Source organism: Camelus ferus, chromosome 1, assembly GCF_009834535.1.
Source record: "Camelus ferus isolate YT-003-E chromosome 1, BCGSAC_Cfer_1.0, whole genome shotgun sequence".
NCBI classification, from domain to species: domain Eukaryota; kingdom Metazoa; phylum Chordata; class Mammalia; order Artiodactyla; family Camelidae; genus Camelus; species Camelus ferus.
In genome coordinates, this window is record NC_045696.1 from 81,816,270 (window position 1) to 81,832,416 (window position 16,147).

At 43.8% G+C, this 16,147-nt stretch overlaps 1 protein-coding gene across 2 annotated transcripts in view; it reads left to right on the top strand.

The window, feature by feature from the left end:
- Nucleotides 1-16,147, top strand: part of SLC7A14 (solute carrier family 7 member 14) — a 102,745-nt gene that overhangs the window by 69,379 nt on the left and 17,219 nt on the right. For both annotated transcript variants that reach the window (XM_006188079.2, XM_032484424.1), the window contains exons 3-5: nucleotides 3,097-3,333; nucleotides 5,152-5,369; nucleotides 14,067-14,213. In XM_006188079.2, coding sequence (XP_006188141.1) covers nucleotides 3,097-3,333; nucleotides 5,152-5,369; nucleotides 14,067-14,213 — 602 coding nt within the window. The remainder of the gene's footprint in view (nucleotides 1-3,096; nucleotides 3,334-5,151; nucleotides 5,370-14,066; nucleotides 14,214-16,147) is intronic.

Below are 16,147 nucleotides of genomic sequence, written 5' to 3' on the forward strand. Positions count from 1 at the left end.
ACCCTTTCCGTGGTTTTCATTTCTTACTACAATTAGAAAGATACCCTTGAAATGTGTCTCTCTTATACACGAGATATTCTGAAATAAAAACTGAATGACTGACAACATTTTCCAGGCTTTTCCAGGACACTTGCAGTTGAAATCACTGACTCGTCACCACTGAGCTTTAGCACCAGGCTGGATACTCTCTAGTGCCCACTAAAAGCTTGGATTCTTGCATACAGATAAATCAGGATGCCAAAATAAAATCTCTTACACTATAATATGTTCAAAATCAGAATGTGCCCCAAAGAATTGACTTCTGGGAGCAGAAATTGTCCTATATGGTTAGAGGCTAATTGGTTTTTTCCACTATTCTCCCCAGACTCCAGTCATCAGGAACCAAGCAGGTTTTTGGAAAATGAACAACTAAGATTCTACATGCACCTGCACTGTGCACAGCACAGGGCCTCTTCCTCCAACTTAGGACAGCAAGGGGCTGGTCCCTTCACAAGACCTAAGGAGGATTTGGCAATCTGCTAATTACCCTTGGTGAAAGGGTTCCGATGGTGAATTGGGTGTTTTTAAATTTAATTTGGCAGATCAAAGATCAAGGAGAGAATGTTTGATTACCCAAATTCAACAATCCTGATTCTCCAGATTAAATCAGCAGTCAAATCAATGCCCATTTCAAAAGCATTGCTTGGAAAAATTCTATGTATAAGCCTTGCACGTTGTCAGGTGGTAAAGAAGGATGGAGAAAAGAAGTCATAGTATATAAGAATTATTGGGTATAAAAAAATATGAAAACGAATATATGTATGTATATGCATGACTGAGACATTGTTCTGTATGCCAGAAATTGACACATTGTAATTGACTGTGCTTCAATTTTAAAAAGAAAAGAATTACTGGGTAAAGCTGTAGATCCTACACTGACAAGGATAAGTTACTTGCCCCCTAATCCACTCCTCACACTGCACTTAAAGAGAAACCTACTCTGTACATGCAAATTCAATGCTCTTCAGGAGCAGAGAACACACATGTCCCCTAAGCTTCCAAGAAAATGTCACCAGGTCCTCACACTCAGCGTTTACACACTCTGTACTTCCCTCATGGAGGAATTCCTCCCCTCAGGCCTTCCTTCTGAGACCACTTCCTCTTAATTTTAGACTCACTCTAACCACTTAAACATCAAGTGCTAGAAGCAGCGATTTAGAAAAGGAGGAGTTTGGACTGTGACAGCAACAAGAAGAAACAACTGACAGTCTGTCCTCCATGAAGGAGATAGAAAACCATTTTACAAAGTGGAGGGAAGGGGGCTGACATAGAAACTCAAAATAAACAGCAGCCTAGGCCATTCAAAGTAGGGACTAACAGCTTTGCTAGCCTTGAGAGCATCTCCAGGATACAGAAAAATATAGTAATGAATGTAAAAGAAAAGTAAATTATGCTCAATATATTTTGTAGCAAAATTCAATATAACAATAGAATCCTAGATTGTCAGTGTAGGAGACCCTTAAGAAAGCGTCCTGGCCTAATTCCTTTACTTTACAAAGAAGGAAACAACGTAACAGGGTACACAGGTTCAAGGAAGAGAGGTAGAGTTGAGAGGAGAGCGCTGCCCAGCTGGTCCAGTGCTCCTTCCATATGGACACCCTGACACGGATGCCACCGAGGGGAAGGAAAAGAGTAACTGCATCACATTTAGTCACCCACTGTGTCATTGCTGTTGACATCTCTGTTTTTGCTTCCTTGCACTGATTTCACTCCTTTCAAAAGGAAAAGAAACCTGTTCCCTTTAGTCACAAAAGAGTGAACCATTGTTCCCTGATTTGTGATGAGAGAACCTCAGGGTTGGCCCTTAACAAAACTAGGACTGAAGGTAAAGTTGACTTTGAGTTCCCCTCTACATCCTCCTACAACCCTTTCCTGGTGTGTTTCCTCCAAGCTGTCTTATGTCTGTCCTCCCAATTGGTACCCCACCCTCTGCCCCCAAATTCAGAGTTCCTAGTACAACGTAGAATACTCTTCCAGCTTCCAGAAGTTTGGTGTATTCCCAGTCTCTTTCTAATTTGGTCTCTAATTCTATAAAAAAAAAAAAAAAAGAAGAAGAAGCAATATATCATTATTTTTCACTGATACAAGTGGGGAGCTTGTTACAATGCAGACTCCTGGTCTCCACCTCCTGTAATTACAACTCAACAGATGACTCTGGTGGAAGTGGGCCCTAACCTAACCCACTTTAGAAAACACATGGCTTCTGCTTGCCTCTCCAGCATCGCCACCTCCCAGTCCCCCCATGCACATCTCGTGCCACCCAAAACTTGTCTCTCCCCGCCATTTCTTTGCCTCATGTTCCACTTTCTGTGTGCAATTAATTCCTCCATAGACCTGAAAGCCAGCTGATGTACATGTCTCAACTCTGCTCTCTTTGTTCCTATACATCACTGCATTGCTGAGCTCACACAGTCTGGTACAGATCCCCTGGAGGGCAGGGCCATGCCTCACTTGTCTTTAATTCCCACCAATTGGCACCATGCCAAGCACACAGTAGGCACTCTAAAAGTATTCCCTAAATTACATTTTTCATGTGCTAAATTTCCTAGTTAATAACTAGGCATTGATTTATATTTACATTTTTATTATCCTCTCCCCAGATATACTACAGGATTTTCAAAAATTGCTTGAGGTATCACTCTCAAATGAGAAGCACCCTCTGCAATACGTAAAAATGAAAGAGAAGAGTGCTACACATAATCTAACCCTGGTGCCATCAACTGTGGGGGTCACAATGAGTTAGACCCATGTTCACTCAGGATAGCTGACACCTAAGGAGCAATGACAGAGACACCGCCAATAAATGGGAGTTTTTCTAATGAAGAAGATCAGTTTCTGATAGTTTCTTAGAATTAGTTCTGGCATTCAGGTTAAAAAGGTTTTCCGAAGTGAAACTGGGAAACATTAGATCTGACTTTGAATTGATTCATATACATAAACTTTGTGTATTTGTTCCAAGATCCAGAGATTTCCAGTATTTTCTACCCAAGATGGTTAACCACCAAAGGTTGGCTCCTCTCCAGAAATCCATCGTCCATGTGTGTTTGTCCCATGCAGGCGTCTGCTATGCAGAGTTCGGAGTCCGTGTCCCCAAGACCACCGGGTCGGCCTACACCTACAGCTACGTCACTGTGGGGGAATTCGTGGCATTCTTCATTGGCTGGAACCTCATCCTGGAGTACCTGATTGGCACTGCGGCGGGCGCCAGTGCTCTGAGCAGCATGTTTGACTCCCTGACCAACCACACCATCAGCCGCTGGATGGTGGACAGTGTGGGAACCCTCAACGGCCTGGGTGAGACTGCCACATCCTCTAACCCCAACGTGCGAACTTAGCCAAATAAACGGGGTCCTCCTTCAGGGTGCAATCTGGTAAAATGTGTCCAGGGCCTTAAATACCTTTTTTTTTTTTTTTTTTTTGCCAAGTGTTCTTCCCCTATAAATTCCCATAAAAGCTTTATATGAAAAGATGTGCATCCCAGCCTTATTTATAATAACAAAAAAAATCAGAAACAGCTTAAGTATTCTACAGTGGAGCAAACAATTAAGTAAATTATGGTAGTGTGTTATGTAGCTAGCAACTAAAAGGATGACCAGGAAGACTGTTGTAAAAACATGGAGTATGGGGGGAAGGGTATAGCTCAAGTGGTAGAGCACATGCTTAGCATGCACAAGGTCCTGGGTTCAATCCTCAGTACCTTCATTAAAAATAAATAAACCTAATTACCTTCCCCACCCCGGCCAAAAAAAAAAAAAAAACAAAAACAAACAAAAAAAAAAACCTAAAATAATATGACAATAAATAAATAAAAATGCTTGAAAATTTTTTCAAAAAAAAAAACATGGAGTATGTTTTAGATGTAATGCTGTATGACAAAGGATACAAACTGTATGTGCATCATGTTAATAACTATATAAAAATAAAACTAACGGAGAAAAAAGAACTGTAAGGAACTTCTCCAGTGGTTTCATCGGAAGATTTTTTAAATTGTTCAAAAACAAGCACACATTAATTTTTGAATGAGAAAATATATTTTTAAAAGAAACAAAATGAGTGAATACCAAACAATCAGAAGCTCACATAACAAATACCTTGAGGCTTCAGGTCTGCCACCCACCTTCCATCCTGATAACTATCCCTTTACATTCATGGGAAGCTACACAGTAGATAAGGAAACTCTGGGGTCTTCCCCAGAACTTCCAGGGACTAATTCAGTGGCTGTGTGCAAGTCACTTGACTGGTGTCCCTATCTCAGAAGAATTGACTGAAATGTTGAGCACCCAGATATCATGAGAAGATAAAAAATACAAAGACCACATTTTCTCAGTATACTGATTTCACAGAATTTCAGGTCTGAAAGGGTCCTCCAAAATCAGGCAGCTGAACTCTTTCACTTTACAGATGACATCCAGAGAAAGGAGGCACTGGCCCAAGGCCACACAGCTGGTTAGAGGCAAGGGTCCAGCTGAAACGCAGGAGGCTGACTGCCGAGGCAGTGCCGTTTCCACTCTATAGAGGGCAGGAGTCCACTGACCAACAGACAAGACCAAGCAGGCGGGGCACGTTCACTGGTGATTTTCTCTGCAACCATGTACACACAAATGGAAAGGACACCCTTCTTCCAATAATTTTCAAAGACACTTATTTTAAAATTTGCTAATAAAGAGAAGACTGATGGAATAAAATGGAAAATGTATGGGCTATAAAGTAAACAACAATGAAGATAAAATGGTTCAAATAACGTGTTAGACCCATATATGCATCTGAATGTCCCAGGACAGTCCTGACTTGACATGTTCTATGACTTGGTTCCATAGGCACTGCTGTAATTGTCATATCAAGCACCCCAATTTTTGGTCCAGGATATCAGGTCATCTCACCTATATACCAAAACCTTCCCATATGCAAATAGACACTTGTGGACCACAGTGGAGGTTCCCGCACACGCACACACATGCACACACACGTGCACACACACACAGAGTTCCGTCTCCCTCCATGACAAACTGACCACCCTTCTCAGAGCTGAGTACAGATGCACTTGGGTGGGCCTGGGAGTCTGCATGGCCTTTTTCCCCCTAGACAATATTAACCCACATCTTTCCCCTCTAGGGAAAGGAGAGCAGTCGTACCCGGACCTTCTGGCTCTGGTGATCGCGATTGTCGTCACCATCATTGTCGCACTGGGGGTGAAGAATTCTGTGGGCTTCAACAATGTGCTCAACGTGCTGAACCTGGCCGTGTGGGTGTTCATCATGATTGCAGGCTTCTTCTTCATCAGTGGGAAGCACTGGGCTGGAGGCCAGTTCTTGCCCCACGGCTGGTCAGGGGTGAGTCCATTCCTACATCCTGGTGTACCTGATGCATGCTCTGCCTTCCACCCTGTGACTAGTCTAAGACATATTTTCAAGAAAATGCTGCTTGTCTCATCATCTTCATGGCACCCTCTCCAACACCTTTTATCTGAATTTAATTGGAATGTCCCAAAGAAGTGGTTCTTTTTAAATTTATTTGTTTGTTTTACAAACATTCCTTGAGATCTTATTTTATACAAATTTGAAGTATTGGTCACTTGCCATATGCCTAATACTACAGTAGGTGCTCTGCATATAATACCTCATTTAATCTTCCTAATTACTGCAAAAGGAAAATATTTACATTATAGTCTTACAGAGGAAAAAACTCACCCTCAGAGAGGTCAAATGGCTTGCTATTAAACACACAGTATAAGTGCCCAAGTCAGGACCCAATGCCACGACTGTCTGACTCCAAAGCCTGTACATGAACTGCTCAGTCATTTAGAATCTCTCTATAGTCTATTCAGAGGGACAGACAGTCCATAAATAGGCAACGCAGTATAGGATGCCGGGTCAGTGGACGGGTGAGGAAGGGATGAATGTTGCTTGGGAATGGAACTACGAAAAAAACAGCTTTTAAATCTAATCTCAACGTTTGACCCAAGGTGGAGAGTCCCACTGCAGTCAGAGGGCAGATGAGCAGGCCCAGTGAGCACTGGGTATAGATCCCATTCCAGTGGTGTGGTCTACAGCAGAGAAGTCCACCTGGTGTGGTCTGGGGGTTGGCGAGAGAGTGTGCTGAACCAAAAGGATATTTTCAGTCTCATCCCTGTGATAGGGTGGTGTGGTTTCTGCTAAAGAAAAATGGGAAGGTCAGAGTGGAAATTCTTTATGCTAATGAGTACTAGTTCTAAGATGTACCCGGATTCTTTCCCTAGTATGACTAAGATTCTTACTTTATGGATTTATTGGTAATATTCACCAGCTCATTCTTTTTTTTTTTAACAGTAGAACATAAATCAGAGAATTTTGAGCTAGAACGGATCTTAGGTCACCTGGTCCCATGCCCTCATTTAACAGGTAAAGAAACTGAGACCAAGAGATGCAAAGCCTCCCAGGATCCATGACAGAAGCCCATGCAGGATTCCACCAGTCTTGCTTTTGTAGCTTTTGCTTAGGCTGGTTTTTCTTGAAGAGGTCCAGGGACCAGAAATCACTTTTGGAGAACACTCAAAGTAACTTCTGTGTATTTTAAACTATGCCACACTGTTCAATGCAGAGAAAGAAAACAAGGAAGCAATTTAAGCCAAGATTTCTAGTCTTCCGCTTATCTGTAAGAATTCCACAGGACCATGGAGTTCATCCCTCCTCCATGAAAATGAATAAATCCTGAAACTGGTTAGAACCAGAAGCAGAGACAAAGAAACACTGTTGATGACCTCATTCTGGGTTCCCAAGTCTATATTTTTTTATGATACAAATTGTTCCTTTCCTATCAAATAAGAGAAACAACAAATTATAAGACTGACAAAGAAAGAATGTTTTCCCGAAACTCAGTTGCATTTTCATCATAGCACATGAAAATGTTCTCACCATTTTCTTAACAACGTAAAAATTACTGGGTCATGGACTTACTGTAAGACTTTGGCCAACAGTTAACTTCTGTACTTTCAGGTTTCCTCATCTATCAAGTGATAAAACTAATTGCACCAAATATTTGGAAAAAAAAGAATAAAATCTTAGATGTTTTCATGTGCACATTGTGTGGTTTGCAATAGCGATCACGTTGGGAGTAAGGAGCTCGCATTCGTCCATACCTGCTGGGTGCCCAGCTTTGTACTCCATGGATATCAAAACTTTACAGAAGGTGCTGCTATCCCCAAACTTACAGATGGAGAACCCAAGGCTCAGAGAGGCTGGATATCTTGCCTGAAGTCACTTAGCTAGTCGGTGCCAGGACTGAAATCCCCACCCAGCTGTATATATGGCTCTAAAGCCCCTTCTACTACATTGAGAGCCTCGTGTATGATGACCCCTCCTTTCTGAGCCTTTCTTTAAAAAAAAAAAAAAAGTAATATGGTAATTAATCTGACAGGTTTCATTTTCATTTCCTTCAAGCCATCACAAAGTCTTAGAGTATGGGAGCTGGGAGAAGCATTAAAGCAATGGATGGTCTAGGCTTTTATCAGATGGGAGTATAGTTAAGCTGGCTCAGGCCAAACGTGCATTGTTTACTGACACATCATATCAGAGCAATTTGAAAACTTTTTTTAATTACTCAGATCATGTTTAATTTTCAGACTTTTCCTAACAAGCCTATTTAAATGGTACACACTGTAGTCTAGGCCCCATGTGAAGACTAGAAAGAGCTAATATGCTCTGTGTGAATACCCTCTGCCCATGCTGAAGAAGATGAGCAAGTCTTTGAGACTTTCCCTTTGTTCTTTGTTCTGGGGTCTTTATTTCCCTTACGGGGTCTCCTCTCCTCCTCAGGGGCTTCACATCTTTACTCAGTCGGGAGCTGCCTCATTAAGGAAGGAGCTGATCAAGCTGAGCTTAAGGGGTCCTCATCTACCCAATTCCAGGTTCTCACTAGCTTCTGCAGCAAGAGAAGAAGATCAGAAATCAGGCATAAAAAAGAAAGGAAGGATGCCATCCCTAACACGGCCTTCCTTATGACACACTCTTTCATATATACTTTTCATTTAATCTTCACCACAGCCCTGCAAGACAAGTACAGTGATCTCCAGTTGTACATCAAAATAACTGAAGTTTAGAAAAGTTAAGTCACAAATCTAGATCATAACAGAGTTGAGATTCAATGCCAGTCTTGGATGAGCAAAAGCCTTTATTTATTCCTCTACCCCTGGTTGGATATGTGGGACCAACTGTCTTTTTCTGCACCTTTGGCCACTGACCTCACTCTAACCCAAGCCTGCTACCTGGAGGAGGCTTGTCATTGGCCACCCAAAAAGCTGGCTGAGATTTTGGATTATTCTTTGCCAATCCATTTTCCCTGCAGGAAATTCAAATATATGTCCCAGTGGCTGTGACTAAAAACATCATCTGAGCACAAAGGACAGCCCAGTGGGAAGATGATGCTGACTCATCCTGTCTGCTATCTGCCTGGCCTTGGATCTCTGCAGTGTACATTTCCCCCTCCAGCAAACTGCCTAGACCTGTTCTTTCTCAGCTTTGGTTTCAGGTCAATTTTCCGGTCCAGCAAGGCCACTTTGAATACAGATGCTATTTTTTAAGGTCTGACACCTTTTCATGAGCATGCCATCCACCAAGTGAACAAACACACTCCCTACTCTGTTATCGAATAATTGTCAACAAAAGTGAGTTGTCTACTTGGCAGCTGCGTGAACTTCACTCCTGAGGGAAAACCTGACCCCTACCTGGCAAGGGGACCATTTCAGAGTTCCAACCCACTTTATTCTTCAACCCCTTCAGGTAGTATGGGATGGAGGGAACCACTGTGGAGGGAATGGTTTATAAGGACACTGTGACATGACTTGAAACACAAGTCTCAAGGACTTTGAAAGAGTTAATGAGCAATCTGTCCTCTGGCCATGGACCCCTCAGAAACCTACTCTTTCACTGTTCCAACCACTTCCTTCCAAAGAAAATAACTTAAGGAATGGTTTACTCACTTACAGGTTCTGGGTCAAATGCTTCTTTGGTCTTGAAGAGCTTAAGAACAACAAACACTTCTTCCCCTATATCAAGTAACTGCTGGCCCTCGGCTGAACCCCTGCTTCCTTCTGCAATTCCTCAGCCCCTGAACATTGTTGGATGTGTATTCGCTGTATGTTATTTGTTCTTGATGCTATCTTACGGCTTCTCTTTAACCAAACAAGACTCTCCACCAGCACAAATAGCTCCCAGGAAAACAGTTCAGAGCAAGTATTTGTGGGGAATGCTGACAGCCTCCAAACAAAGGAAAAGTTGTTTTCCATGTCTCCACATTTGAATCCACTTGTTGGAACCTATTAGCACATTCCACTGTCGCTGTGGACAGGCTGCTAATAGATCTGGAGAATGAGAGTGGTAGGAAATGCTGTTAAAGTTGGAGTTTTGTCTTGTTACCTGGGGACCGAATTACATAAAAGTGCCTAATTTTTTCCTAGGCATCTGGCAGACCCGCCAAGGCAGAATATGGAGAGCTGCCTCACCCTAATGCCTCTCAAACATCAGCAAGGCACAGGGGACAGCTTTTAGGGATTCCAGACACTGAGTAGCAGGCCACAAATGACACTCTTTTGACAACTAATTAAGTAGCAGCCCTCCAGCAATTGAGACATGAGCTGCTTCCCCACAAAGCTCTGTAGAGGGGAGGACAGACCTGGATCACCCAGCTGAGCAGCTACCAGGTTGATTTTGGAATAAAATTGCCATTTATGTCACCAAATTAGAAAATCAATACTGTTTTTTATTTACATAAAACATTAAAGGAAAGTTAGGATAAAGTACCGACTTACCCAGAAACACACACATACATGCACACACACTTCACCCACCACTTTTATTCACAGATGCTCACCCGTTGGTACCACACGTTCTTTCAGGCATGGAAAGGTATCCTAATCATAAATGCCAGAGGCCAGATCTGCGATCTGGAAAAGGTGAAGTGAAAGCAGTGTCAGTGGTTATTTGGGTAGAGACACACCCATACACAGTTTCATTTCATGGTTCTTTTGTAGTTACCAGTCAGGGATCATTTGCTTGCAAGGAAGAAAAACTCATTCAAACTAACTTCAGTAAAAAGGTGAGCCTATTTGCTGATTGTATTATCTTCTCTTTGATAATCTGTTTATTTAATCTGTATCTCATTAGGCCAGGGTCTGTTTGATCTTGGCAGGTGTGCTGGTTTTCCTCCATTTCTTCCACCCGCTCTCTACCCCTCAGGCTCTGTTCTGTCCCCCAGAAGACCCCTTGCTGGTTGCTTCCTGTTGGGCTTAGCCAGTGGGAGACATCACCAGGAGATCAGAAGGTGAGAAAACGAGGCAGAGGTATTTCTTCCTCAGGCCCTCCTGGCCTGACTCCTAGAGCCCCTTCACTGAAACCATTTCATCTGCACCATCCGAGTGAAACTTCGTGTTCTGCCTATCACAGAACCTCTAGCTCTCTGACATCCGTTCAGTCACTCTTCAGCCTCAATTGCTTTCGAGCTCTACATAAGCAAATTCAAGCTAACAGACATTCTCTTTGCAAACTTCTTCTTTCTCTTCCAAAACTTATTCTCTCTCTTCCCAACTTGACCATAGTTAAGTTTCTGGTATCTAATCATTATCAGTGATTGCCATCTATTCTTTCACTCATTTGGGAAATAGTAGCGTCTGTGTTTTACAAATACATAGTCTCTATTAATCTTGTTCAGTCTGTTACCACAGTCGAGGTTACATTTTGAGTCCTGCAATGTCCTCTAGGCTCCAAGCCCCAGCGGATCAAGTCCAGAGTACTTTTGCATTTGACTGCATCCACACCACCAAGCACAGTTCCTGGTTCATGGAAGCAGTTAATAAAATGCGTGTGAAGTTTAAAAGAAAAGTAATAAGGAGGAGGAAGAAGAGGAGGAATCTGTTTGTGCCCTTAGGTTCATCTGTTCTAGAAAAACTTACAACAGTAATAAAAATATTGCTAATAAGAGCAATATTTATAAGTACCGACTGTATTCTATGACTGTGGTTGACTATATTATCTCATTTAATCCTTGTAACAATCCAATGAGCTAAATAAATACGATTTTTATCTCCATATAAGTGATAAAGAAAATGAGCTCTCAAGGGGTGAGGAATTTGTTCTAGGTCACCAAACTAGTATGTGACAGAACTAACCTAGGTCTGACAGTCTACAAAATCTGCACTCCTAACCAAATCCTATCCCACCCATATGCATGGCCGTGGGATTCCCTCTGCAGCCTACAGTGTACCTCTCCTCCAGCTGCTACACAGTCCATACTTCAAAACTGGGAAGTGTCCCTCCAATTCTGTCTGGAGGCATCTTCCACTGAGTCTTCTCTTCAAGTTAGATATCCCCAACTGTTCAGTTATTCTTCATATGGCATAGTTTACAGACCTCTCACTTTTTTCTAGGGTAGCTTGGCCCTAAGTTCTTATTTAGCACCTCCCCACCCTTCTGTCCTCAGCAGGGACCTCTTCTAGTGTCAGTAACCTTTCCATCCAGAACTGATCACACCAAGTTGGCATGGCACTGTAGACCTGGGATGTCCTAATTGGGAGCAATGCATCATCAGACTGATTGTCATAAAAGGTCACTATATGATTTACAAGAGTTGTGTGTATGTGTGTGTATGTGTTTAAGGCAAGAAAGATGCTAAAGGAAGAGAAAGCAGGACCTGTATTCTGAAAGCTGTCTTTAAGCAAAGCTTTCCTTGATTGTGGCCACTTAGCGAGCCTGGAACCCCAGAATCCATTCATCCTTGAACACCAGAAACATCTTTTAGACAAATGAGAACAAGCACGTTTCCAAATCTGTGAACCTCCGTGTACAATAAGGTGAGATCTGTCTGATCTCCTTGTCTAGAGATCAAAGACACTTCCCAAGTCCTAAAGTGAAGGACTTCACTTGAGTGAAATTGGGGGTTATCACCTCTCCCAGAAAGTAGCCCTCTGGTGTCAACTGCTGGTTTGAGAAGTTCTTTCTGCCTGAGTTATTAGAATAGATAAGGCATTCACAGATATTTTTTATGCGTGTGTGCTGTGGATTCCTCGACAGCCTGGTGAAGCCTATGCACCCCCTTTTGATGACTGTGTTTATAAATGAATAATCTAATTACATAGGCGTTTCAAAGAAATCCATTACAGTTGACCCATGAACAACACGAGTTTGAACTGAGCTGTTCCACTTGAGTGGATTTTTTAAAATAGTAAATACTATGGTACTTCACTGGCCAGGGGTTGGTTGAATCCACAGATACAGAATCACATACACAGAGGAACTGAGTACATGGAGGAACCATGGATACAGAGGGCCACTGTAAGTGAATTTTCGACCATGCTGGGGTCGCACCCCTAACCCCCACGTTGTTCAAGGGTTAACTGTATACTGAAAAATAGTTGTAAAAATATTTTTAAATTGTGATATAACAATGTGCTTCTTTATTAGTGCTTTAAAGATTAATATCTATATCTAATAACCGTCATAAATTGGAAGGAGCAATGAGCACAAGTGGTGTTTCAAGATGTCTGCAACAACTAACATCATAGGAAACTGATTGTTATTGGTGACAAAGTCACAGGTTCTGTTAGTTTGTCACCTACACTTATAACTGAAAGAAATGATAACCTTCAGGTGGAGGTTAATGAAAATAAAAAGATAATTTTTCTCAGCAAAATTCTGAGACCCCCTTGAATTGTGTGGACCCCAGAATGAGAACCCCCAGTTAAAGAACTGAAACATTAGAGTCCTAACGGGAAAGACTATAGAAGAAACTAACTCATTTTACAGACGGGCAAAGGTTGCTTTGGGAAGTTTGAGATGCCCTTCCATTTTGTGATGACCTTGCGGGTTCTAGTTCTGAGTGTTCTGTCTTTTACTTATTGAGAAGTCAGTGGGAAAGGTAAGAGTGAAAATTTAGGGACTGGTTTCTGCTTGGCACATGTTTACAATTTTATCCTTTATAAACTAAATACGGAGAAAAGAAAAAAAAAATGGTCCAGTCCATAAGGAGCCTCACTCCCAGACCCCTGGCTAGAGCTTGCATGTTGCCAAGTCCCCTCACCCCATAAACACAAGCCCAGAAAAATCTCTCTCATCTTCCCCTAGAATGACATCCCCAAGCATTCAAAGAGGCACATTTCTTACTTTCAGCTGATAATAAGAATGCTAACTGGGGGAAACATAATTTAAACTTCAATAGATTCTTTGGAAGAAAGTCACAGACTCCTCAGTGAAAGATTTTCACTGACTTCTTGACTTGTCAAGTCCCAACCATCCTTGGAATCACATGGGCTCCTGTGAGATAGACATCCAGCAAAGGTCACTGGATACCATTCCCTAGCTTCACACGGCCTCACTCATCTCCTCCCCTGCCTTGTAGCCCAACTAGGTCACTCAAGCCCCCAAAAAGAGCAGGAAAATCAAATCATCTCTACCTGTCTTCCCATAGAAGACAACAGAATGTCTGAAGATCAGAAAACCTTTTATACAATTTCAGACCTGAAAGTTGCCACGGAGACGATGGACCAGGGTCACTAACGGTAATCTGGGCAGGATAGTTTGCACAAAAGCATCTGAGTCTCCTACACTAAATGCCAGAAGCACCCACCTCATGTCTCTGTGACAGTCACAGGAACCTCCCCACATTTCCAAACACTCCCTAGGGATAGTCACACAGCCTGTGATTGTGGTTGAGAACCACTGAATGAAAACAAAGCACAAAGAAGTTAATGAGTTCCTAAGATGTAGGGATAGCCAACTTATTTATTCATAACCCCACTTATTTCCAAAACTGATTTGAATGTGTTGAGTGACCTAGTTTTATTTGGCTATAATCCTTATCTTCATTTTACACATGAGGGAACTTCCCAGAGTCACACAGCTAGAAAGTAGCGATGAGAACTCAAGCGTTTAGCACAAGTCCCACCATGTTAACCCCTCTGCCACTCAGTAGTGTCTGCCGGGCACTGGGCAACTGTGGGCACCACATGTCAGGCCCTGGTGCTGCCCTGACACTGAGTGTGACAAATGTCTTCATCCCTACAGGTGATGCAAGGAGCAGCCACATGTTTCTATGCTTTCATTGGCTTTGACATCATTGCCACCACCGGAGAGGAAGCCAAGAATCCCAACACATCCATCCCGTATGCTATCACCGCCTCCCTCGTCATCTGCCTGACAGCCTATGTGTCCGTAAGTACCAAATGCTTATGGGGCCCTCCTCATGGTCTTTTCATATCTGACCTTAAAATGTGACTCTGGGGCTGGGTTTCCTTCTGTCAGGAAGTAATCCTTTCCTTGTGCCTTCTTGGTGTTTGTATGCGTATGTTTCGTGTTGCTCCCTCTTTTTACACTGGCTCAAGCTCACCCCACCCGCTGAGGACAAGAAGAAAATCAGGGCTCCAAACTGGAGACGGGAGAAGCCTCAGGCCCTCACTTAAGCCAGGGCCTGCGCCCCTATTCCTCCCTCTGCACAGGCTCCTGGTGTCAGCTGCTGCCCAGGGGATAGTGTGCAGGGAGTGGGCTGCCGTCCAAGGAGCTCAGATCATAGGCTGGCAGTAACGGGTGGGTGTGCGAGCAGAGGCATTGTGAGCCTCTGTGCACCTTCCTCAATGCTCCTCTGTCTTCTGGGAGCTTCCCAGCAGCAAAGAGGCAAGGCTTTCCCAGAGTGGAGGGAGGGAACACATCGTCCTCTAGAGGTGCTCTTCCCCTAAGTCTAGGAGGGGGCAGGGGGATGCAATGTCTTCCTGCTCTTGCTCCGTATTTTCACACTGGCTCAAGCTCACCCCTTCAGGTTTCCCTGCTAAGGGAAGTCCTCAGAATGAACCCTTCAGGCTTGTCTCCTCAGGATCACGCCCCTGAGACACTCCTCACACTTCTGATGTGTCATCTCACAGCTCCCACCCCAGAATCTCTCACAGAAATAGTTCGGCCCCATCCAACATCCCCTCAGCCCCTGGCAACAGCAAGAACCAGCTGGTAAGCCAACAGGAGTGTGGTCACACAAATCCCCCCAAGTCCTGGGGGTCCCACCCATTCAGTCACCACAGTTAGGAAAGAGTCACCAGCCAGGGTGCGCCCTATCAGCCCTGCTGTTCCTGCGGCCATAGCATGCGGCAAGAATCTCCTTCCCACCCAGCACATCCACCTCAGCCCCACCAAAAAAAAAAAAACTTTAGCAACAGCCTGAAGAAGCCAGGCCAGTGGACCACTAAGGCAAACAGGACTATCCTGGAAGCCAAAAGAAAACACGAGAGCAGTGCTGCATGCGGGCCGCCAGCCACGTTTCCGGCTAGGTCAGTTATCACCTCCCCATGCACACACTCAACCGGCTTCATCTCGTCCAACCCTGATTCTCTCTGCAGACTGTGATCAGGAACAGCTGGGCTGGGGGCAGCAGAGACACTCTCTTCTGCATTTCCCCTGCTGTTCCTCCCTCATACGCCCCCTCCTGCAGGGGTCAAGCACTGCAGCACACACAGTGACGTTAATAATCACAATTCCTTCCCTAGAATAGTGCTTTATACACTAGAGTAGTCTATGCACCCAAATTTTGGCCCATCCTAATTTAACGCAGGCAAGAGACCCAATGAGAATTGCTGTAAGAATCAATCCCACTCTCCTCCAGTGTACCCCCCAACATCCCCAAAGGGGACATTGCAAGTGGTGACGTTGCTAGGACAGATTCCCTTTCAGAATATATGGGCCACAACCATGCCGTGGAGTGATCAGGTCTCGTGTTGGTCAGCAGGCTGCCGCTCTACCACCAGGAGAGCCAAAGTGCTGCCTGTGGCAGTCCATGCCATCCTCCCCAGTGGCCCATGGCTTCACTGGAGGATCTTGGCTTTTGAGAATATAGGCAAAGAAGTGATCTAGAAATGAACCACTCTCTCCTTTTTAAGCTCTGGACTCCCTCTGTGATGCCAGCATTGGCCTTCACAGGCCGGGGGGGCACCTGGCCTTATGACTGCTGGTTCCATTGCCTGGGGCCAGTTATGAAGGGAGGGATGTTATGGCAGATCTATGAAATATGAAGAGAAAGAGGCCCTGATTAAGCAAAGCCATAGTGGTGTTGTAGCCCGGAGTAGAACTGGATTCCATCCTGATGCCATAATTTGTTTCTTGGC